At 35.4% G+C, this 25,108-nt stretch overlaps 1 protein-coding gene across 1 annotated transcript in view; it reads left to right on the forward strand.

Moving 5' to 3' along the window:
- The window catches only part of LOC150109564 (protein Obscurin-like), a 1,271,613-nt gene extending 1,247,913 nt beyond the window's left edge, over window positions 1–23,700 (forward strand). The window contains exons 98-101 of the mRNA XM_090402667.1: window positions 6,703–6,852; window positions 11,607–11,795; window positions 18,651–18,713; window positions 23,374–23,700. Coding sequence (XP_090258793.1) covers window positions 6,703–6,852; window positions 11,607–11,795; window positions 18,651–18,690 — 379 coding nt within the window. The 3' untranslated portion in view covers window positions 18,691–18,713; window positions 23,374–23,700. The remainder of the gene's footprint in view (window positions 1–6,702; window positions 6,853–11,606; window positions 11,796–18,650; window positions 18,714–23,373) is intronic.
- The last annotated feature ends 1,408 nt before the right edge of the window (window positions 23,701–25,108 follow it).

The following is a 25,108-nucleotide window of genomic DNA, read 5'->3' on the forward strand; positions in this document are numbered from 1 at the left end:
ACTGACAATGTCATTGATATAAAGGTTAAACAATATAGGACCCAGTACTGAGCCCTGTGGGACCCCACTTGTAATCCTCCGCTTCCTTGAAACTGCCCCACCATACACAAATCCTGAATCCAGTTGACCAATCTGACATCCAGACCCATGTGCTGCAACTTAAATATCAGCTTATCATGTGGCACCCTGTCAAATGCCTTCACCAAGTCTAAGAAAATTGCAGTATATGCCTTTCCCTCATCTAATGTTCTTGTAACTTTATTATAAAAGCCTAGCATATTGCTAAAACAAGAGCGTCCTTTCACAAATCCATGTTGATTCTCACAGATAACATTACCCTCATCTGCCCATGCATTACGGTCCCTCACTACTTTCTCGAAGATCTTAACAACTACTGATGACACACAGACTGGCCTATAATTAGACACTTCCAATTTACAGCTGCAAGGGACCTGGTATACACCAGGTAGGTCTAGGGGAAGTGGTTGGTCTTTAGTGGAGCAGATAAGGGATGCCAATTTTCTATATGGTCTGTAACAGGCGGTTAAATCATGTTTTTTTAGGATTTTGTTGATTTTTTTCGAGGTGCCTCGGATGTAGGGGATGGTGATGGATTTAGAGTAATCTTTTTTGTGAAGGGGGGAGGTGGGTTGTGGATAACTGGTTTAAGTATTTTTGGGATTTTTTTTTTGGGGGGGGGGGTAGCCATTGGCTGAGAAAGTGTTAAGGATGTGATTTAGTTCAGTAGTTAGGGCTTGGTCATTTGAACAGATTAGTTTTGCCCTTTTGAATAGACTAATAGACTAAAGAGAATCATTTCATAGAATGGGGCAGAGACAGACTATCTCTGTAAGCCGTAGAAGGAGAGTATGAATGGGGTGGGGAGAGTGGTGAGTGATTGGAATGCATTGCCTGAGAGTATGTTGAGTGCAGAAATGGTGAAATCATTTAAGACAAGGTTATGCAATTTAAGTGACAATATACGACTGGAGGGGATATCTTAAAGGAGATAGAGGATCTGGTGAGTCTTTTGACTCCATGGAGATCTGATTATAATAATAAAGTGTGCTTACAATGTCCACTGGCAGCTTATTTCATTACTCGCCAGATGCCATGAGAAGGACCTGTACCTCATATGCTTCACGACCAACTTCCTGGGAAGACTCCAAGGTCTCTCCACACCAGCTAAGAACTACAAAACTTTCATTATATCTATACTGTTATCCCTTTACAACTTGTATCTGTAATATCTCTTCTCCTCCTCCTTCTATTTTCAAACATTGATTAGATATTATCTTAATTATCTAATGCTTATATATTTTATGATTGCTTCCTCATCTCCATAAAATGCAGAGGTGATCATATCTGAGGACAAAGTCCAGATAATTTTTTAGATCTCACTCTACCAATCATTTTTATCCATTTGCATTTACTGATGCTAAGAATTCTTCACCTTTATTCCTGATGCTTCTGGCATTATTATTTTGGTCACAGTGTGAAATCTTTTCAACTGTTTCCTCATTGTCATGAAACCCAGGTGATCTGAACAGTAGTCCAGATAATATTTTAGGTCTCATTTCTACCAATAACTGTTGATTCATTTGCATTTAATAATGCTAACAATTCCTCACCTGTGTTCCTGAGGCTTGCCATCAGTGAGCATGCATGAATATTCAAGCCTCTTAAAATCTGACTCATTCACATAAGCAGCTTGAGTTAATTCCTCAACTAAATTTCCTTCCCCACAGCTGTTGTCACCACTTCTGTTCTACTATACGAGGTGTGGCTATTAAATAATGAGACTGGTTGCAAAAATATGGTTTATTATTACAATTGTTCAACTTAATTGTTATCCCCTTCAACATACTCCTCTCCTCTATCTATACACCATTGCATACGAATTTTCCATTGCTGAAAGCAGTGCTGCAAATCATCAGGTGTTATCTGCTTCAGTAGCGCTGCCATTTTCTCCTTTATCTCATCCACTGACTGAAAATGGGTGCCCTTCAATGTGGATTTCAACTTTGGAAAAAGGTAAAAGTCATATGGAGCTAAGTCCAGCGAGTAAGGTGGATGGTCCAACACTGGGATCTTCTTAGCAGCTAGATACTGCTTTACAGACAGTGCACTGTGGGCTGGATCATTGTCCTGATGGAGAATCCAAGTGTTGTTCTTCCATAGATCAAGTCTCTTCACTTATTCTCACAGCTTGGCCAGAACCTCAAAGTAATAATGTTGGTTAACTGTGTGACCCTCTGGTACCCATTCAACCATTACTAAGCCATTGATATAAAAAATAAAAAAAAATGATAAGCATTTGCCTTTAGTTTTGACTGAGAGCAGTATCTGGCTGATAAGAAGATCCCAGTGTTGGACTATTCACCTTACTCGCCAGCTCCATGCGACTTTTACCTTTTTCCAAAGTTGAAATCCGCATTGAAGGGCACCCATTTTCAGTCAGTGGATGAGGTAAAGGAGAAAACGGCAGCACTACTGAAGCAAATAACAACTGATGACTTACAGCACTGCTTTCAACAATGGAAAATTTATATGCAATGGTGTATAGATAGAGGAGGGTAGTATGTTGAAGGGGATAACAATTACATCATACAATTGTAATAAACCATATTTTTGCAACCAGTCTCATTATTTAATAGCCACACCTTGTACCTGGGACTATCACTCACCTTTATATGCACTGTTGTCTCATGCATCCACTTCAACATATCCAGTTTCTCTGATTATTTATATTTACTATTTCACTGAATAACAATTTCTTCAGACTCTATCATCAAATATCCATTCAAGTGAAATCCATCCAGCAAATACAAATCCTTTGTATCATTAAAATCATCTCATACATTGACATTTTCCCTAAACAGTCTCATCTTTGAATTATCTCCTTTCAAGTCATTTTCATTCCAACCAGTAGTCACATCTTCCATTTGCTCTACCTGTTTACATATTTGCATCAGTCATGTCATAAATCTTTATGCTAAAACCTCACTTTCGTTGCTCAGTCATCTAGTATATGCCACTGATCATTGAAGCATTACCACACATCTTCAATTTTTTTTTAATACTTTTATCTGTTCCTTTTTCACCTTCTTTCTTTACATATACTGTTTATCTTTTTTGATATTTAACATGTTTTTCTAGTCTCTCCAACCTCCACTTATTATTGTAAAGCACTTACTGCCTTGAAATCTCTAACCTCTTACTACACTCCTCTTCTTTTTCTACTGCTTTCGTATCACCTCTCACACACTGTTTCACTTCATTCTCACTGCAGTCACCACCGTGCACAAGACCACTTAAACCCATTTTTGTTGCACACCAGCAGTAAGAAATTTTTTTATCCTCTTACACATTCAATAAGTACAAAGGAGACTTGAAGATATGTCAGAGTTGATGGAAGTAATAAGGTACAAGAACTCCTATTGAAATATTTGCAGTGATTCAAAAGTGACTGCATGACTGCTAGATATGCGAGGATGAATTTTCAAAACATGCTACTTTTTCGTACTAATGAGACAATAAGACAGTGACAGAATATTGTGTCAAGAAATATGGCTTTGCCAAAAACAATCTTACACCAGGAAAAGAGAGAGTGATAACATTAACACAAGCCCCTCACTAACCTAAGAGAATATTTCTTCCATCACTGCAGATCAAACTGGATCCCTTTGTTAAAGCATCAGACAATAGACCTGCATTCCAGAACCTAACTGTATGATTTCCAAAAATTAATTAATTTTGAAAGGTATATTGGTTAGATCTCAAATTAAAAAAGTACCAAAAGTAGCAACAATGAGACGGTAACTGGTAATTAGTTTACGGAATTAACAACGGAAGGTCCAGTTCACCTTAGAAAAAGAGGAAAACAACACCCTCCCCTTCCTGGACACTTTAATCACCCGCCAGCTTGATGGATCTTTGGTTTTCTCTGTTTACAGAAAACCCACCCACACTGGCAGATACATTCACCAGCAAACCCCCCCCCCCCCCCTCACAACAGTATGGGGTGATAAAAACACTATATAACAGGGCAAAATTAATCTGCTCAGATGACAAGGCCCTGACTACTGAACTAAACCACATCCTCAACACTTTCTTAGCCAATGGCTATAACCCCGAAAAAATCCAAAAAATACTAAAACCTGTAAACCACAACCCCCCTCCACAATAAAGATTACACCAAGTCTATCACCATCCCCTACATTCAGGGCACCGCTGAAAAAATAACCAATATTCTCAAAAAATATGACCTTACTTCCTGTTACAGACCATATAAAAAGTTGGCATCCCTTATCCGCTCTACCAAAGACCAACCACTTCCCCTAGACCTACCTGGTGTATACCAGGTCCCTTGCAGCTGCAAATCGTCCTACTTTGGCCAAACAGGCAGAACAACAAATATCAGGATTTCAGAACACCAAGACTACATCCGGTTTCACCAGTACAGCCGCTCTGGGCTGGCAGACCATGCCTTGGATACCCACCATAAAATTCGTTGGAAGAAAACAAAAATAATTCATCGCAGCAAGTTTAAATACGAAAGATTATTCAAAGAATCTTCAGCAGCTCTAAAAAACGTTCCTAACCTCAACAAATTTGGGTGCATGAAACTGCCCCAAATTTGGGAGACTTTCATTATGAGAACTTCAGCCCAACTGCCAAGACTACCAAATTAGCCCGCAAGAGGGCACCATTAGGACTTTAGGAACAATATTAGTTTCTTGCTTTCTTCCGCATTTGCTTTGTGTTAGTTCCTGAGTGCACATACCATATCTTTATGTTCCTGAAGATGGCAATGTGACATTGCCGAAATATAGAAGTTATTCATTAAAGTTACCTTTAATTAATATACTTTATATGCGTTGTTAATTCCGTAAACTAATTACCAGTTATGTCTAACCAACGTATAAGTCTTGCTACTAGAATAATGAGACGGTAAGACAGTGTCATGTAAGATTGTTCCTTCATTAACTCAGATGGTAAAAGCTGCTGTGTGTTTATTCCAAATGCTTTAGGTTCAAATTCTGCATAAAGCATGGATGTTTGTAAAGGTATGTTGCGGACAAGCTCATACAGTTTTCCTTTAAAAACAATCATGTTTTGGAGTTGTCTTTTAACCAAATGCTGTTTTTAATCTAATTTCGCACGTTTCCAGGTTTATGACAGAAAATATTATTTTATCATAAGATTTAAGGTCCTTTGCCATAGAAATGCATCATCAAAAGTAGTAGTGCATTAACTAGATTTCCATAAGGACACTCTACCATAACAAAAACAAGTGGTCAAATGCTATATAGAACATGAAAATAATTTCAGCCATTATGCATCAGAATTAGGAAATTATAGTCATGTGAGAAGCATTTTGGTTGAAACTCTTCCACTGGAAGAAACTCATAGTTCAGAGAATATTTTCAGCTCCTCTAGGTTCCAGTTAAATATAGAATGTATAATGTCATCAAGAAGATCCATTACTGGATCTTCTTGATAATTCTCTACAGTTAAATTGCAGGTTTGTTTAGTAACATTTAACTGTTCTTGAGCTTATTTCTGCAAATATTGCATGGCTGATTCAGATTTCACTATTAGTATGGTAATTTGATTTTTATTTGCATGTCTATTGAATACTCTTAGCTGCACTGTCAGACCAATGACTGGTCTGCATTCAAACCTAGCAAGCTCTGCTGCTTATGGCATTTTGATGAATGTGAATTAGGTGCAATTTTGATGTCTTTTAATCATGCATTACTGAACTTACTCTATTTCATTAGAGCCCATTATGTAGTTATGCTCAGATATCAGAGTCTTACTTGCCTAGCCATCACAATAATCATGCTTCTTTTTTAAATTCTTTTTATGTGAATCTCATCCATTAAAGGTTGTAAACCTACAATACAATATCTAAAGTAGTAGTGCATTAACTAGAAATTAAATATCCCAAATTATCTAGAGGTTAGATAATTTGGAAATGCTGCTATAAAGACAAAATGGAAATTTCTGCCATCCACCATCCAATCTTCATAAACATCCACTCCACAAGTGGGACTTGAATACACAGAGGTCAAAGAGCAGAGACATCATCCAGTCAACTAACCAGTTTGGTAAATTATAATTATCATTGTATACAAAAATAGTTCTTATTTCAAGACACTCTTTTAAATATAATTATATATATATATCATCATCATCATCATCTCCCTTATACCCTCTTTTACCTTGCGGTGTCGAGGGTCCACTGATCATCGGACCTCATTCCGTTTACAGGATAAGGTGGTCAGCCTTATGCCCCGGTGTATCCTATGGCCTGTAGTGTTGAGTTCTCTAGGCCAGTTTGCCTGCTTTGCGGGATGAAAAACCCCAGAATAAACTAGGGAAAAAACCCTGCTGTCCACGCCCAAGACTGGCTAACTTGGCTATGGCTGAGGAAGATCCTTCAGCTCCTCACGTCACCGACGGGAATCGAACCTAGAACACTCCTTCCCCAGGCATATGGTTGCGAAGCGCATAGCCACTAGGCTAACCGCATGGACTATATATATATATATATAAATAAGGTTATCTTAAACTTGATATACTTAATTGTAATGATTGATTCGTTACAACATACAAAATTTTATTTTCTCACTTAATTTATGTGTGCATTTATTTGAATTGGAAATTAATTGCTTTATTTGCTTAATTTTTCAGTCTTAGTGGAATCTCACCATTTGTTGGTGAAAATGAACATGAAACAGCCAATAACATCATGTATGTTCGTTATCATTTTGATAATCTTTACAAAGAAGTCACTCAAGAAGCAACACGGTTCTTAATGCACATCTTTAAACGCACACCACAGTAAGCCATTTTCTTCTTCTTTTCCCCCCCATATACTTAATGGCTATAAGTAGTTTGCATATCTTGTATTATGTAGATATTGTCATAAATTGCAAGTATAGTTCAACTCTCTCCATAGCAAACCCATATGAATCAATTATATAGTTTATAATGCTAGTGTGAGGTTTTATGCACTGAATTTCCTTTAGTGTATGCTAATACTATGGAGCTATGTACAGGTTTTCAATAATATGCTATATTATACTTGACAAGAAATTACCGTATTTTTCCATGTATAAGACGATACCTTTTTCTAAAATTTTTAGACCAAAAATTGAGGATTGTCTTATACATGGGGTAACCAGTTGAGAGACCCGCAGTTGCCGTGGCAAAATTGCTGGTACCTTGTCTCCACAAGCAGGCTTCCACCAATCACTAGCCTTTGTTAACCCTGTCGACTGACATCATTATGAATGATGGCTGATTAACTACTGATTCTGAATTAGACAATCAGAACTCTGAAAATATTCATATATCTGTAACTCGTTGGCAGAGTAAGTTAATGCATTAACAATATTTTGAGCACTAGCCCATAAAAATGTCCGAAAATAAAAAAACAATTGTCATATTCTTCAAAATTCAAGTTAAAAGTCATCAATTATGCAAAAGAACATGGAAATAAAGCTTCAGAGAGACAGTTTGGACCTCCTCCCACTGAGTGTATGATTAGACAGTGGAGAAAACAGAAAGAACAACTACTCAAGATGCCAAAAAAGAAGAGGGCCTTGAGAGGAAAACCAGCAAAATAGCCAAACTTGGAACAGAGGCTTAAGACTTGGATTATGCAGCACCAGATGTGTGTCAACCAAGCTTATTCAATATGAGGCAAAAGGTTTGCAAGAGAAATGAACATTGTTGATTTCACAGGAAAGGCCAAATGGTGCTTCAACTTCATAAGGAGAAAAGGGCTGGCCATGAGAACACGAACTAAGTTAACCCAGAAAATGCCACCAGCTTATGAGGATAAAATCCAACAGTTTTACTCCTATGTCATAAAACTTCGGAAAAAAAATGCTTTTGAACCAAATCAGATTGCAAACACGGATGAGGTGCCTCTCAATTTTGATGTGGCTTACAACAGAACTGTTGATATGACAGAGGTCAAAACAGTGGCAATCAAAACAAGTTGTCATGAAAAGACACAGTATACTGCTATCCTTTCATATTGCAAACCAAATAGATCATGGCTATTTGGTTTGCAAAGATTTGGTCCAGAAGACCTGGAGGGCTATTGAAGAGGCCAGCTCTGCTCGTGTTTGATCAGTTCAAATTGCATTTAACAGAAAAGATAAAAGATGCAGTGGATTTGCAAACACAGCTAGCAGTTATTCCTAGTGGACTTACAGGTCAGCTAATAGCCATTAGATATTTCTATCAGCAAGCCCTTCAAAGCTCTGATGAAAGAAGAAGAATGGAATAAATGGATGCAAAAAGCAGGTAATAACTTGACACCAACAGGAAGAGTGAAAAATCCAACCATTACTGAGGTATGCAAATGGGTCCTAAACTCATGGAATGGAGTCAAGCAAGCAGTAGTTGTGAAGTCCTTCAAGAAATGTGGAATCAGCAATGCCATGGATGGAACTGAGGATGATCTCATATATATAGACAGTGACTCAGAAGACAGCAGTGATGCAGTAGAGGTTGAAGAAAGTATTATATCTGGAACTAATAGTGATGAAGAAAATGATGTGCCTGGAGTGTGATGCATAATTTCTTAGTATGTATCTTAAAAATATTACCTAATTATTAAATATACTTTAAATATTTTTTAAAAAAATATCAAATGTGTTCTGTTTTATGTTTAAAATATTGATTTCTTAATTTTGGGTTCAAAAAAGTAGGGTTCGTCTTCTACGTGGGGGTGTCTTATACATGGAAAAGTACAGTATATTCTTATTTTAATCCTTTATGCAAACATAAGCACAAAGTTTCTGCATGAGATATCTTCATGACTAGTCTACTTATATATAGAGGCTGTTGACTTCAACATAGTAAACCCACTATAGAAATCAATAACATAGTTTATGATGTTACAGAGTGAAGCTTTATGCACAATGTATAACCTGTATGTGAATAACTTGGTTGGTTGGTTTTGAATTACATCCAAAGCAACCAGTGGTGTGCTAGTGCATTTTTAACAACTGGACTACCTGGAATCTGCCAGTAGTATTCCTCAGTGGAGAATTACTCAGATAGTGAGACATGTTATAGATAGTCATAGTGTGAATGGAATCAGTCATGCTTTGTTACCCACCCGCATCCTCTTTGGAAACAATTTGGGGAGGGGTCTCCCTTTCTGAGAATTGCAATTCCCTAAAAGTATAAGCAAATTCAATTATCAGCAAGGATCTGCCTGAGTTTGGCTGGTCTTCTTCATCTTCAAGTAAAATGACCTGATTAGATTCACAATTCTAGAAACATGAAATTTAGACAGAAGTCAAGAATGGGAATATCATTACCTGAAGAAGAAGTGCCTCGGGCAAGATTAAGTGGATGTTTGTGAAAAATGATATTCGATATTCCTGTAAAATTGTTAGCAGAGATAATCCCTAAACAGGCTGCCACATAGGGAGGGGTGGGGGAGAGAAAGACAAAGGATGCTGAAATAAGCATGCACCAACTGGATTTTCTGGATCACCATACGCAAGCTTATCACCCAAATGCTGCAAGCCATTGTAGATTGAAGTATGTGTACAGCTGTACAGTTTATAGCCATTATTGGTTTAACAACCAGCTTGCAAAATTCTTGAACACTTAACAATTGGCTCGTGCAAGCTGCCTCCAGCATATCACTGAATGCAATGAAGGCTATGAGGGCCAGTGTATTATGTTGGTCAATTGCATGTGTTCTTCTGGGTGGTTTGCCTGTTTTACATTTGCTCTAATGAGCAAGTTCTTTGCACATTAACAGATGCTTTCATCTTAGTTTTCAATTTAGCTTCTTAGGTTCCTGCTATCCTTGTACTTTATGCAGTTCATAGAAAACTGAGAATCATTACATTGACAAGGTTATTATTATGATTATCAGAGACCTATGAAGTCAAAACATTCACACAAGAGATTCCGCTGTTACACACACACACACAGCTCATCAAACTGTGCCACAAACTTATTCACTGTTTCCATACACCACACATCAACATCTCACCATGCAGAACACCTGCTTCTCAAGCTATTTACACTCTCCTTATTTCCTTATACGGTTTCCAGGGATAGTGTCAGATCCATAAAGATTTTCTATCAGTGGTGGCCGGTGAAAATTTTAAGTGGGGGTGCTGCATATACAAAAAAAAAAAAAAAAAAAAACTTTTTTTTCCTAATCAGTAACAAATTTATTAATAAATAAATTTACATATTAAAAATTGCTTTCTTAAAAATATTTCATCCTCACCACGAACAAACACCAATAATAAAAGTTTCGTATCAATAGTAATGACAAGTACAAACGAATATCAGCGTTAGATCATAGTGCATTTGTTTTGTTTAACGATAATTGAAAAAATATAATTCTTTTCATATTTTCAACAGTGACACTCATCATAATTCAGCCTTGTATCTATAATAAATAAATAATTATATGTTATTTTAACAAAATAAAATAAGATTTACAAAAAAATAGTTCACCATGAACACACACCAATAATAAACGTTTGATATCTCACAGAAATAACAAGCGCAGGCATAAGATATACTGCCCAAGCAGCAGTGTATCTAATGCCATAATGTGCAACGACAGCAAACGAATATCAGCGTTAGATTGCAGTGCATTTGTTTCATGTAACGATAATTGAAAAATATTATTCTTTTCATATTTTCAACCAGTGACACTCATCGTATCTATAATAAATAAATAATTATATGTTATTTTAACAAAATAAAATAAGATTTACAAAAATTAGTTCACCACGCACACGCACCAATAATAAACGTTTCATATCTCAGAGAAATAAGGCATGTAAGCATACTAAAAATACACTGCTGTTTGAGCAGTTACAGTTGGGAATGACGTAACGTGCAATGACAAGAGCAAACAAATATCGGCGTTAGATCGCAGTGCATTTGTTTCGTAATCTAAAGCGCTAATCGAACAATTTCAATTATTAACTATTCAATCAATGTCAAAACATAAGCTGTAACCTTTAACATGTTGTACTGCATTTATATAATGTTGTAAGCATTATTATTATTTATAAACATAAACAGAATTTAATTTTTTCATTTTTTCCTTGGGGGTGCTGCAATGTCACAGTGCTTATGTACGGGCAGCCACTGTTTTCTATATATAAAGATTTTTCAGTTTCTTGCAAAAGTATATACAATCATATTTTATTATGTGTATATACAGTTGGTCCTGACTATAGCAAACATCATAACAAACTCACTTGCTATAATAAATTCCCAAAAAAGTCTCAACCACTGTTCCATAAAGACAGTGTTATTCTAAAGGAAATTCACTTGAGAAAACCATCCATTTCTATTGATTCGTTGAATGTTATAATGGGAGACAACTACAGTTCACTTTAGAAATTGGTCACTGGCCTTTTTTGTAGAACAGTAAAAAAAAAATAATTCAGCTGTTCGTTTTATGAAAAACAAATAAATAAATAAAATAAAGCTTATTATTATATGCTGGCATGTATCAGCAATTGCAGTATTAATCTAAATGAAACATAAAAATGTGCATATTTAATACTTTTAAAAAACATTTGCAGAAAACGTCCAACTGTAGATGAATGCCTTGAAAACAAATGGCTACTGCCAAATGAGTTCATGATGAGAAAACGTGAACATGCAGTCTTCTTGTCGCATCGTATCCATGAATTTTCTGAGCAGTTCCATGCAAAAAAGAGGGCAGCTACACCATCTAGTCTATTGAATATGTTTGGAATGTCTTTTACAAGGTAAGAACATAGATCGTTCATTAACTGACCCACATATATTTGAACCGTAGTCTCTAATGTGTCTTCAGGATGCACACTTTTGTAACATCCAATAATTGCAAGTTTATACAAGTTTATTTATTTTATTATTATTACAATACAGTATAACTACGGTGATAAACAAAAAGAGGAAAAATTCAAAACGTGCATAATTTGGTTAAAAATATAATCCAGATGTTGTTCACAAACAGATATTACGGAATGAATTACAGGTAGAACTGAAAGTGAATTTGAAATCAAATCAGATGCTGAAATTATAAATATGACGCTACAGAATGAATTAGAAGATGATGATGACGATAAAACACTCCAAGAAAAAAAAAGTAAAACATGAAGACGAAGTGCTAATTTTAATATGTGTATAGAATGGGCTAAGCAGATGATACACCATTCCACAAAATTTTATTGCTAATGCAGCTCCGAGAAGAAGCATTCGAAAAAATTTTAGCTTCCAAGAAGCAAAAGAAAATCAGTGATTTTGTTTTAAAAAGAAATTAAAAAAAAAAAAATTTTAGTCTGTTATTTTGTGAAATGTTTTTTGTGTTGTGTACAAGAAAGTGATATTTTTTACGCAAATTAAGTATGTACTGAACTATGCAATTTTATTAAATCAGAATCCTCAACAATACAGGTACAGTTACACCCTGAGTTATGTAACACGTGACTTACATAAATTCTCAGTTACATAATAAATCTACTAGTGCATATGAACACGTTAGTGGCTTTGCGCTGGTGCATCTATGACAGCCTTATTGCAGTACAGTAGTAGATGCCTCGCACGGTTAGCTCAGTCATTTGTTATCACTGCTAGTTTCATTGTTTTTTTACCCTTAAAATGGAATGCTGCCCGTAATCTGGAAATCCAACACCAAGGCTTGGGTTACACATGTGCTGTTCAGAGACTGGTTCAATAACCACTTCGTTCACCAGGTGAAGGAATATTGTGCAGAGAAAGGAATCCCGTTTAAAGGGCTTCTCCTTCTGGACAATGTCCTCGGTCACCCTGAATAGTTGGATGACCTTCATCCTGATAAAAAGTTGTTTACCTTCCTCCTAAAACTACCTCACTATTGCAACCTATGGGTCAAGGCGTTGCGATCTTTAAAGCCTATCTGCGGTGTACGTTTTCCCAAGCAATCAAGGCCATTGATAGTGGTAAGCATATTAGTCTACGTGATTTCTGGAAGAACTATAATGTCCTTAACGCTATCAAAAACATCGAGGTGGGCATGGCTGGCAGAAGCGGGCATACAGAGCATGTGGGTGCTGCTACGAAGGGGATGCCACTGCCGGGGCACAGTTCATAAGTTCATTTTTTAAGAAACAAAATTTTTATCATAAAAACAAAAAATTCTTAGAATGATCAGTATTAAAATAAATAAGGCCGGATACACTGAATAAAAATATTAAAAAAATGTATATTGCCGCCTCTTTGATCAGCCGGCTGTTTACAATTGTGCATCGAGAGAAGGCTAAATGATTGCCTGTAGAATGTTGTGTTTACTGCAGTCTATCTAAAGTGAAGGTTTTTATGTGCAAAAACGAATTTTCGTACAAAACATTTGTTGCTAGTTAACCAGTCATATGGTATGCATCTCAGTAGGCTACTGACAGTAGCGCAGTGCGAACTATTATTTCGTTTCTGTGTTGTGTTGTGTAATAATTTCTTGTGAGTATAAAATAGAAATGGAATCAAAAATTTTAAAAAAAAGTTATCCGGTGCACAAAATTGTAAGCGTAATGCTGCAAAAGAAGCAGATATTAAGAAACAAACTGGGGCTCTTAATAAATTTGTTAAAATGTTAAAATATTCTGATGCAGATTGTAACCAACTCGATACATCAGAAATCAGAGTTGACGAACCGTGCACATCATCCAGTTTGCATGAAAGTACTATTGCAATTATTGAACAAGATAACAAGATGCATGATTTAAGTGAAAAACAGTTAGGAGAAGATTTAGTTGTAGTTGACCACAAAACTAACACATTGTTAGTCTGTAAATTTAGAAGATCCAGGTGAATGGGAAATATTGATGAAAAATTACGAGTTGTTTTAATTGAAATGGGGCCTGTTCAAAAGAAAAATATAATATATCCCAGAGATACATATGGTCGTAAATTTGGCAACACGTATTATAATAGAACAATGGAAAACGGGCAGCTCATGCCAAGAACATGGCTCATTTATTCCGAAACTTTAAATTCTTTTTTTGCTTTTGTTGCAAACTTTTTGCACCTATTGAATGAAGTAGTCTTGTAGAAGGTTATAACGATTGGAGAAATGCAAGTACAACTTTGCATAGACATGAGACTAGTTTAACTCGCATGAAAAACTTCTTAAAATGGATGGATAAAAAACTTTGATAAAAATTTAAAAAACAAAACTACTTTTGATTGCCAGACTCAAAGTATGTATGAAATGGAAAAGAAACATTGGACGAGTGTTTTAGAATGCTTGATTGAAATTATAAAATTACTTGGTAGCCAAAATTTAGCATTTCGCAGATTACCTGATAAATTATATGAAAGGAATAATGGCAATTTTTTAAAATTAGTCGAACTGTTTGCGAAGTTTGATCCCGTTATGGAAAATCATGTTGAAAGGGCCCTACAACGAAAAAAAAAAAATACACTATTTGAGTAAAGACAGTCAAAATGAAATATTGGAAACTTTAACTAACGCAATCAGGGATACAATTTTAGTATCAATTCGAAAATCTAAATATTATTCCACAATTTTAGACTGCACACCTGATGCAAGTAAAACAGAACAAATGACCATTATTATTCACTTTGTTTCCTGTGACAATGGAATTGTCAAGATCAGGGAAAATTTTTCAGATTTTGCAGATATATCAGATTCCACAGGACGTGGTTTATGTGCAACAATAGTGGAACAACTGAAAAAAATGGAACATTCCCGTTGAAGACATGCGAGGTCAAGGGTATGACAATGGGGCAAATATGAAAGGGAAAAAATATGGGCTCCAAAATTTCCTCTTGAACAAAAATCTTCGAGCTTTTTATGTGCCATGTGCTGCACATACTCTAAATTTAATCATGAACGATGTTAATGATTAAATTTAAGTGAATTTTAAGTGATGCCAAAGTGAATACAGATACAATTAGTTTCTTTGCAATTATTCAAGAAATATACAATTTCTTTTCATTCTCTTACAAACGGTGAGCAATCTTTTTTAAAGTTCTTAAAAAATTAACATTGAAATAGCCATCAGAAACGCAATGGGAAAGTAAAATTAATGCAACACATCCTCTAAGATATCAGTTAGGAGAAATTTACGATGCACTTTTTGAAATTTTAAATAATGAAAATATTAATAAACTCAGCATGAGGCACAAACATTATGTGCTAAAATAAAGGACTACAAATTTATTTGCTCTCTTATAACTTGACATGATTTAACGGAATAAACCCTGTGAGTAAAATGCTTCAAGACAAAAATATGAACATTACACTTGCTTTAGAATCTATCAAAAACTTAAAAATATTCTTACAAGAGTATCGATCAGATACAAATTTTAAAGAAGTTCTAAAAACGGCAAAAGAACTGAGTGAAGAGGTGGATGGAGAACAAGAATTTAAAACTGGTACGGAAGTTCAACGATGAAAGAAGACACGGCAATTTGACTACTAGCATCATTAAGAAACGTCACAATTGCCTGAAGATAAATTAGAGTGAATGTGTTTTATACACTTCTAGACGTTGCAAAGTGTTTGTTAATAGAACGTTTTGAACAACTAAAAACATATTATGATAATTTCAATTTCTTGTATACATTACTACAAATTAACAATGAAGATTTACGAAAAAATTGTGACGATTTAGAGATTCTCTTGAAGGACGTCGACAATAAAGACGTAAATGCAATAGAACTATATGACGAGTTATGTGCTTTCCGGGATATTTTTCAGAAGGCTAATTTAAATATTCAAAACCCTTTCAATATTCTTAATTTTATTTTGTCCAATAATTTATCTTTCCCTAACTTTTCAATTGCGTTAAGAATACTATTAACCTTACCTGTTAGTGTAGAGAGCGAAGAACGTTCCTTTTCCAAGTTGAAATTGATTAAAACCTACTTAAGAACAAGTATGTCACAAAATAGGCTTGTTAGTTGGGCATTAATAGCTATTGAAAATGATATATGTGCGGAATTAGATGTTAAGACCATTATTTCTAATTTTGTGAATATGAAATCAAAAACCCTAAAATTTTAATTTACAAAATTTCAAGCGTATTTATGTAATTTAATTTATTTTCTGTTATTCTGTGAAGATTTTATTTTTTGAATACTTATATTAAATGTTCTAATTATTTCTGAATTCTTTTCTTATTTTCTCATCTATCTTGAGTTTCTTTTATTTTCCTAAAAGATAGTTCCACTTATAAAAATTATTAAAAACTTTTTACAAGTTACGAAGAATTTAGTAACTTGTAAAATGCGAAAATTTTTTAAACTTTAGTTTAAATAAATTATAACTTTAATTAAAATTCATTTTAATTTTGTTAGTGATTCGGGTCAGTGAGAAGGCTATAATCCCTGTATCATTATATTCAACGATTAAAGTGAAGTGGCTTTATCAAAATTTGCTTTAAATTTTGAGAATCATTTTAATATTTGGGTTTTTAATGATTATCCTGCCTAGTCAACAACACCCCCTTGTTCGTTACATTTAGCGAACCAACGTGTGGCTGTTCTGTCAAAATTTATTTAAGAAATTAATTCACTCGCTTGGTGTCGCACTGATTAGATTGTCGGCTTGTCGAGAGCTCCTGAAAAGATTAGTAGTATTTTGTGTTAACATTAGAAATTTTACTAGAATTTTAAGTAGTATTGTTTGCTTTTTGTTTCTTGGTGTATCTGTGCAATTTTTGCGTGTTTTCTGTTATTTTAATTATTAATTTTAAGATAAGATAGCATACATATGGCACCGATAAAGAAAAAAATGGCGGCTAGATCGCCATGTTTGTTTAAGAGTTTTGATGTAAACGAATTTATGCAATGTGCTGTCTGTGAGATGTATGCCTTGCGAAGAACGGTGGGAGTCTGGTTAGAAAGTGATAGTGGAGTTAGAAAGTGTAAAGAGAATGAGGATTTCAAGCATGTTTCGTGTGGCGAGAATGATATCGTTAACGATAGTCAGAATGTAGAAAATGGCGGTGTGCTAGAGAATTGCGTGGTAGTGCCAGATAGGTGTGAGAGCGTCGTTGAAAGTGTAAATGAAGGTAGAAATACAGAACGAATGGATGATTTGATTGATAATGAAAATGGTGAGATAAATGCGAGTAGTGAAATTGCCCATTTGAACGGTGCAATACACAGAGCTAAAAGGCAACTGGAGCATATAGAAAAATATGTGCTGAACGTACCGACAAATAACCGGCGAAAGTCTGTGACGGCAAATAATAGAATGTTCGTAAATGTCAATAAAATGAAGGAGTGAGTGCTGTATGGGGATTCGCTAATAAGAGGTATAATAGTTGAGAGTTTAACGAAGTCGTACCAGCCGGGTGCGAACATAAAGGACGTCAGCAAATCTATTCGACTGCAAAAACAAAGGGTGAAAGAGATGATAATCGTGGCAGGAACAAATGATTTGAAAGAGGACAAAATGGAAATGATAGAGGATGTGAAGGAATTATTTGAGGTTACAAAAGAGAGGAGTGAGAGAGTTAGGATGGTGAGTATCTTATCACGGTATGACAGCGAAGTGTTTAGAAGGAGGGCCATAATTGCCAATGACTTTATGCGTGGGTTATGCATGAAGAGTGGTGTGGAATTTGTGGATGTGTACAATGAGTTCGATGGGTGAAAGGACTTATATAAGATGGATGGGTTACATTTGAATGGAGCTGGTGTACGGAGGCTTGAAAAAGTGTTGATGAATGATGTGGAAGTGGATGTACAGACTCAGGGAAACTAGGTTTATTAAGAGGGGGGGGGAGTAGATATGCAGACTTTAGGGAGGCAGTTGAGTGTATGAATGAGTATATTATGCCCAAGCGAGTACGAAGGACAACAAATCAGAATGGGATAATTAGTATAAGGCATCAAAGTAGGGATAGGACAAATAGGCTTCTGCAATTCATGTACACTAATGCCAGGAGTATTAGGAACAAGAAGGAAGAGTTTTTGGCCATGGTTGGCACTTCCAGGCCACAGGTTGTTAGTATTAGTGAAACATGGCTGACAGAAGATAACGCTAGTGGGATTGAATGCGACGGGTATAGCGTGTTCAGGAGTGATAGGGTGAATAAAAAGGGGGGAGGAGTGTTATTGATGATAGCTGATGAGCTGCAGCCAAGGAGTATAGAAGTTGAACTGCAGGATAGAGAAAAGAGCACATTTGAGGCTGTTTGGTGTGAGATAGAATCTAGCATAACAAAATATACAATTGGGTGCTGCTATAGACCAGGTGATGGAATAGATGGTGGGGATAGTATGCATAGGCAAATAGAAGAAATGAGTGGAAGGAGGGTAATTATTATGGGTGATTTCAATTATGGTAACATTGATTGGAAGGAGGAGGGGCACATGTGAGGAAGGAAATGGATTTTATTCAGTTATTAAGGGACAACTATCTGAGACAGCATGCAATTGAAAATACTAGGGGTGTGAGAGTGCTTGACCTTGTAATTGCAACTGAGAATGTGGCTGTAACGAACATGACCATGTTGCCACCAATTGGTGAGAGTGACCATAAGGTCATGACTTGGGAGGTGGCTAAAGGAGTGGAATTTACAATTGCAATATTTTTCATATTCAAATAACTTTTTTTCTTCTCCTTATAGGTCAGTATCACTGGAAACAGATACTCTTGAACCATTGTAAACATTTATATAGATAAGCATGAGGTAAGTTAAATTTTGTGTATTGTGGGAGGGGAATAATTTACATATATATAATAACAGTGGAACTCGTAATTCTGATCAGATGTTATCCTAAATATGATGAGCTGCTATTGCCTTCCATGTTAATGCTATATTGAAAAATATGACACTGCACAAAATGTACAAATAAAATAGGAATATGCTACTTGAAATTAAGAGAAGTTACAGAACTAAACTAAATGAATAAATTAAAATTCTAGATATAGATCCTGCTGCATATACTAATTGGTAATGGACATGCAAATTCAGGAACCTGGTAGTAGTAGTAGTAGTAGTAGTATCCCAAAAAAGAAGATTGCTAGTGGAGTGCCACAGGGACCGCAGGGATCTGTTTTGGGACCATTATTGTTTAACTTGTACATTAATGACATTGGGACTGGCTTATCTAAAGATGTGCAGTTTTTTGCTGATGATGCAAAGTTGAAAAGAACTATGAATAGTAGAGTAAATGTTGTGAAAATCAGAGGAGAATCTCAATAGACTATGTGAGTAGAAAAGTGAACTGAGCTATTGGTTTAATGTTGCAAAAGTAGGGGCAAGGTCTTGAAATTTGGTAGGCAAGATTGGGATGAAGAGTGCTATTAATGGAGAAAATGTGAAAGAGGTGGAAAGATCAAAGATCTGGGAGTGATGGTGGACAGAGACTTGAAGTTTATGGTCACATTGCTGAAATTATAACAACATCACAATGGATTATGGCAGGAATGAGGAGGCCATAAACATGTAGAAGCATAGAGGCCACATATGGACTACTGTGTGCAGATTTGGTTGTCTGGTTTTTAGGGGAGAAGGGGAAAATGAGGATGTATTTGAGAGGATCCAGTTTATTAAGTTAGTGTCAGGTCTATGGAATATCAGATATTAGGAGAGATTGAGGGAATGTAAGTTGCAGAGCCTTGTGAATAGAAGGAGAAGGAATGCGACTGAGACATAAAACTTGGTGAGGAGTTACCAGATTAATGTGAAGTCGAGTTTTCATAGACTAGAGGGAGATGAGGGTAGAACAAGAGGCCATCTCTGGAAGCTGTATAAGGAGAGTGTGAGTAGGAGAGTGAGAAGCAAGTTCTTTGCAGGGAAGATGATTGTTGAGTGGAATGCATTGCCTGAGAGTGTAGTGAGTATGGAACTGTGTGAATGGATTTAACACTTTGAGTCCTAGACCTACTGTAAATATATATGCATATCGATGTATATTTACATCAATAGGACTCAAAGTGTTAAGGCATAGTTCAATGATCTTTTTGCATGAGAGAATATGGATTTTCCATGATGAGTCCTTTGACTCCATGGAAATCAGTCGTTAATAATAGCAACTAGTCCAAATAGAAGTTCAACAGGAATATAGAGCTTGGGAAGGCAGTACTTTTTAAGCTATCTAGTGTCAGATAAAAGCCAACAGGCCAAAATATATAGTTGGCTGTTGCTAAAGTAGGGGGAACACAAAAGGTGATATGAATGACATGCATTGCCAAATTAGCTCTGTGAGCATAGAATGATTAATCATTAAGGAACTTCAACTATGGAGGACACAGATTAGACGAATGAATGAGAAAAGGGATTGAAAGAAATGGAATTTATGAAGAATTGAGGGATAATTATCTGAAATAGAATCTGATTGAAGGTACCAGAAATTTGAGGGGATTAGATTTGGTGATTTCATCAAAGAATTTGTTCATAATCCAAGGTAACCTCTTTGCCTCTGACTGGAAGAGTGATCATTAGTCTTGATCTGAGAGACGACTACTAAGTATGTGGAAATATCACATAAGCATGGGGGGGGGGGTTATATATGGAACTACAAACCTAGTGATTATGAAACTCTGGAGGAAGCTTGGCACCATGACTTAAGAACTGCAAGCAAAAGGATATTACACTGATTTTCATAAATTAAGGAACAAAGAGAAAAATCACGATAACTTGAAAACCATATGATGAATTTTTATGCAATGTGAAAAGCAGTATGATATGAAATGTGAAAGAAACATCTACAAAAATTGTAAATAAGTAGTTTAATTCAGTAACAAATGTGTGCAAAAACTATGGCCAAAAACAAGAGATCAAAATGAGATTGTCAGTGTGCTTCAATAAAGATTGTGGTCACCCCTCACAGCAATACAGTGCTCTTGAATTAACATGAAAAAGAAAAAAAAAGGAAACTTAATACTATTTATGGCCTTATATATGGAAATATATGGCTTTAAATAAATGGTATTACTTATCCCTTATCTCATACAATTCCAACAAGAAAAAATGAACACAGTTGCCATGTTAAATTTTTTTGCTATGGTAAAAGAGGCCCGTCAGACCATGCACTCCAAACATATCACAGAATTAACTGGAAAGACACCTCACCAAAACTTATTTTGAAAGAAAATTCAAGGAAGCATGTGAGATATTGATTCATCATCCTAATTTCAACAAGAATGATGAATTAGTAATTCCAAGAATCTGGAAAAGCCACCTGTAACCCATATAGCATCCAGAACATGTTGGCAGAACCCTAACACAAGAAAAACTTAAGACAACAGGACTGTGTAAATACATTTGATGTAGTTCCACTGTAATTTTATTATTTTTATTTTTTACCAATATATTTATTTTTATTGTAATTTATTTTTTTTTTTTCACCAGAGGTCAGGCTAGTATAAATGATTAACAAAGCAGTTAGATTTAGCTTGGCTGGCCAAGTGGCTAGCATGTCTGCTCTCTAGCAAAAAAGGCTGCGGGTTCGAATCCTGCCATAGGCATGGTGGATGTTTGTGATTGTCTGTGGAAATACTAGTCGTGGTGGTCGGTGGTAGATGGCATTGGTGTAATTGCGATCAGTTGGTGGATTGAGTGGTGGAGACAGAGTTGTAGAGCAGGTGCCCTCCCTTGATGAGTCTTTGGACTCCCTGGAGGTATCAAATAATAATAATTTACTTTTCTGTGGTGTCATGTAGCTTGTGTCTTGTTCGCATGCATGTTTTCCTGGTGATGACCTCGATATAGAGGTCAAAACATCAAGTATTATTTGCTTAAGTTACAAACATGTGTTTTTGTCTCCATAAATCCTACACAATGAATGCTGACCACTGCATAACCTTGAAATAGAGAAGTAATACTTTGAGATCCCAATTTACATTGTAGGTTGCCAACAGGTGTCCACAGAGAACATTCTACATTGTTTAATCTTTCATTCATGTGTGTCACTTAGTTTTATGTTGCCTTTGTGCGTGTGTACTCATATTGTACTCTGACAATGTCTTTGACATTGCCAGATTCTTCCAATATTTTGTCTCTGACAAAATATTGGAAGAATTAAAGATTATTTTTAATCCTTTCTCAGTGTTGTTTCACTCCATTAAGCCTCTGACATGAGTTTCTCCAAACACTTAAGCCTTAATGCATAGCAAGCAAACAGAATGATGATTACAGAAGGATAACTATAATTAAATTAATAGTAGGGAGGTGAGAGAAGCAGAAGAAATTATGTTGCATACACTTGCAAAGTAATCACTATTGAGTGATTACTTTGCAGGTGTGTATCATTCAGGTGCATGTATCCATTGTGGTAGAGAGTGAGATGAGAATAGGGTAAATGAACTGAAGGTACTTCAGATATTAAGACATCTCAGTGTGAATATAGGAATGAAGGGAGAAAGCAAAATAGTCCCATTACTTAAAGAAAGCTCCAAGACAGAGATAGAAAATCACAGACTAGTTAATATCTCAATAGTGATTGTTAAGGTATTGAAAGAGTGTTAATAACAAATACAAGAACAGGTGAATAAGAATTACAAAAGACAAGAAAGTAATATACTCGCTTTCTATGGTAAAGTGACCGCTTTGGAAAAGGAGAATGACTACATCGTGACACTGCTAGACCTTTGAAGGTTTCACAGGATAATAGCATGGAAAAGTATTATGTAGTTGGAGAAAATGGGAATGGATATGAAGCAGAGGCAGGTAACATGAACATGAATAAGAGGTTGCTGATGGAGAGACATCAGGGAATAGTATACGGTGGAGTTGAATGAAAGAAAAGGCAGGAGATCAGTGAAGTGCCACTGCTGTTCAGTTTATACATCACTGATACTGTGAATAATTTAAGTGGAAATATCTAGTTGTTTGTTGAGAATAAAAATGATGCAAAGATGCCACTCCTACAATTAAACTGGCTGATTCTGGATGATGTGATTTTTGAACCACATCATAAAAGATAGACCACTGATAAAGCATTTTACATTAACACCTTTTTTTGAAATTGTAGGGGTGGCAAAAGTGTTGCATACCTATCAGCATGCACTCATCCTGCTACCCAAAGGTAATAGGACCCAGACAAGTGCCACTGACAGTATACAAATGCACACTCACCTCTAATAATAACATAAGACAAAAGCATGGAAGACAAATGATGACAGAAATGTATATATCAGTATGCTTCATTCCAAACAAGGATGTCCAAAAAATTCTTTCAACAAAAAAAAATATTTCAACACAGTGTATGTACACATATAAAATCATTAACTTTTTTGGTAAATTTCATGGTAATTTAAATGAAATTGTGCTTTCATAAAAAACTAACATTTCATATTGGAGGCATCATATAATAATAATAATTAATTTCATATTTGTTTTACAGGTGCTAAAATAAATCCTACAAGATATAAGAAAATGTGAAATATTTCATGTACAGTATTCCTTAAATACTCTCTCCAAGTTTCTTTTCACAAAACACTCATCTTTTTCCTTCAAATGTGTATTTTTGTACACTGTGATGTTACCAGTTCATCTTCTCACACTTGTATGTATTTCCGCTTATTTAAGTATTCCACCAATTCGATAATGTTCAGCAAACTGTGGAGGATGGCTCCTTTTGTAATCTTTCTGTAAAAGTTACCGTGTAATAAATGCATCATCTGCTGTAGAGAAATATTATTTAATAAAGTGCATTTTATATAATAATAAACTTTATGGACTTGTGAGCATTTCTATAAAACTATTGTTTTACAAATTTGCTAAAAATATATTCTAACACCTTTTATTCCCATAGAGAGTAAGCAACGCTGTTTCAGCCCTGTCTAACAAAATATATTTAGGATAAATAAAATCATCTAGTTTAGATTATGATATACCAGGGGCAGCCACATGCGGCTCTTCATGCTCTACCAATAAAAAATAAACAAAATGAGAAGATGCGACAACAAAAAAAGAGGAACAAATTTTAAAAAAAAGAGAGAAGAGGGAGAGAAAAACAGGGTTAATAAAAATTACTGCAATACAAAAGTTTAATTCGAAACACATTAAATGAAGTTTACTTTGAACAATTAGAATAATTTTAAAGTGGACACAATAATTTTAATTACTTATTTACTAGTAGAGACTGTCTTTATATCCATTTTCTTAGTAAGCTCCTTAAAATTAATTGTGTAATTAGCCAAAGCAGTTCTTACAAGCTCGTTCAAATTTTCATCATTTAAAACTGATCTATATTTAGATTTAATAAATTTAAGAGTCGAATATAGTGTTTCACAGGAGTATGTGCTCCCAAAAATGGAGATCAGTTTTCTGGCACATTGCTAAGTGTTAAATACCGTTGGTCCGGAACTTGCTTCCAAAACTCAATTATAGTCACTTTGCTTCACTAGCTTCAGTCCTTCGTCCTCTTAAAGTTCCAAAAACTTCAGTTCTGCAGCTGCAACATCCATTACAATTGGTTTTGAAATTTGACAACCGTGCTCAAGCATGTTCGTGAGGAGAGAATTTTCCAAAAAAAGCGAATGTTGGCTTGAGTTCTCGAAAGTCACAAGATCGATTGTTGAGTTCTTCAGCCAGATCATTTAATTTGCTAACGTAAGATCCCATTTTTAATTCCATTGCTGGAGAATTTGTCAGTATTTTCTTCAGACAAACAAAGTGATTGAGAGTTTTATTTTCCAAGTCTATCTCGAAAAGTTGCAGTTTGCTTTGGAAGCTTAGCACAGTCTTGCGAGATCAGTTATTAGTTTTTCTTTCCCTTGAAGTGAAATGTCTAATATCTGTAGATGCTGGAAAACATCGGTGAAAAATGTCATGTCTAACCACCACTGAGTGTCTTCGAGATGAGGAAAAAATTTTTCCTTCTCTCTCTGAAAATGTTTGATTGGGTATAACAAAAAGAAATTGTTTAATACATTGCTAACTGAGAGCCACTTTACTAAGCAAAACCATATCATTAGAAATATCATGATTCGACTCATCGAGAAAGCTTTTGAATTGTGGTGTGTTGAACGAATATAATTGGCAATTCTTAGAACTACTTCCATTATGTGTTCAAATTAAAACACTTGGCAACTAGATATTCCCTGTGAATAATGCAATGTACAGGTAGGAAAGCA

The sequence above is a fragment of the Typopeltis vanoorti genome, chromosome 2 (genome assembly GCF_054136105.1).
Source record: "Typopeltis vanoorti isolate ZY-2024b chromosome 2, IOZ_Tvanoo_1.0, whole genome shotgun sequence".
NCBI classification, from domain to species: Eukaryota; Metazoa; Arthropoda; class Arachnida; order Uropygi; family Thelyphonidae; genus Typopeltis; species Typopeltis vanoorti.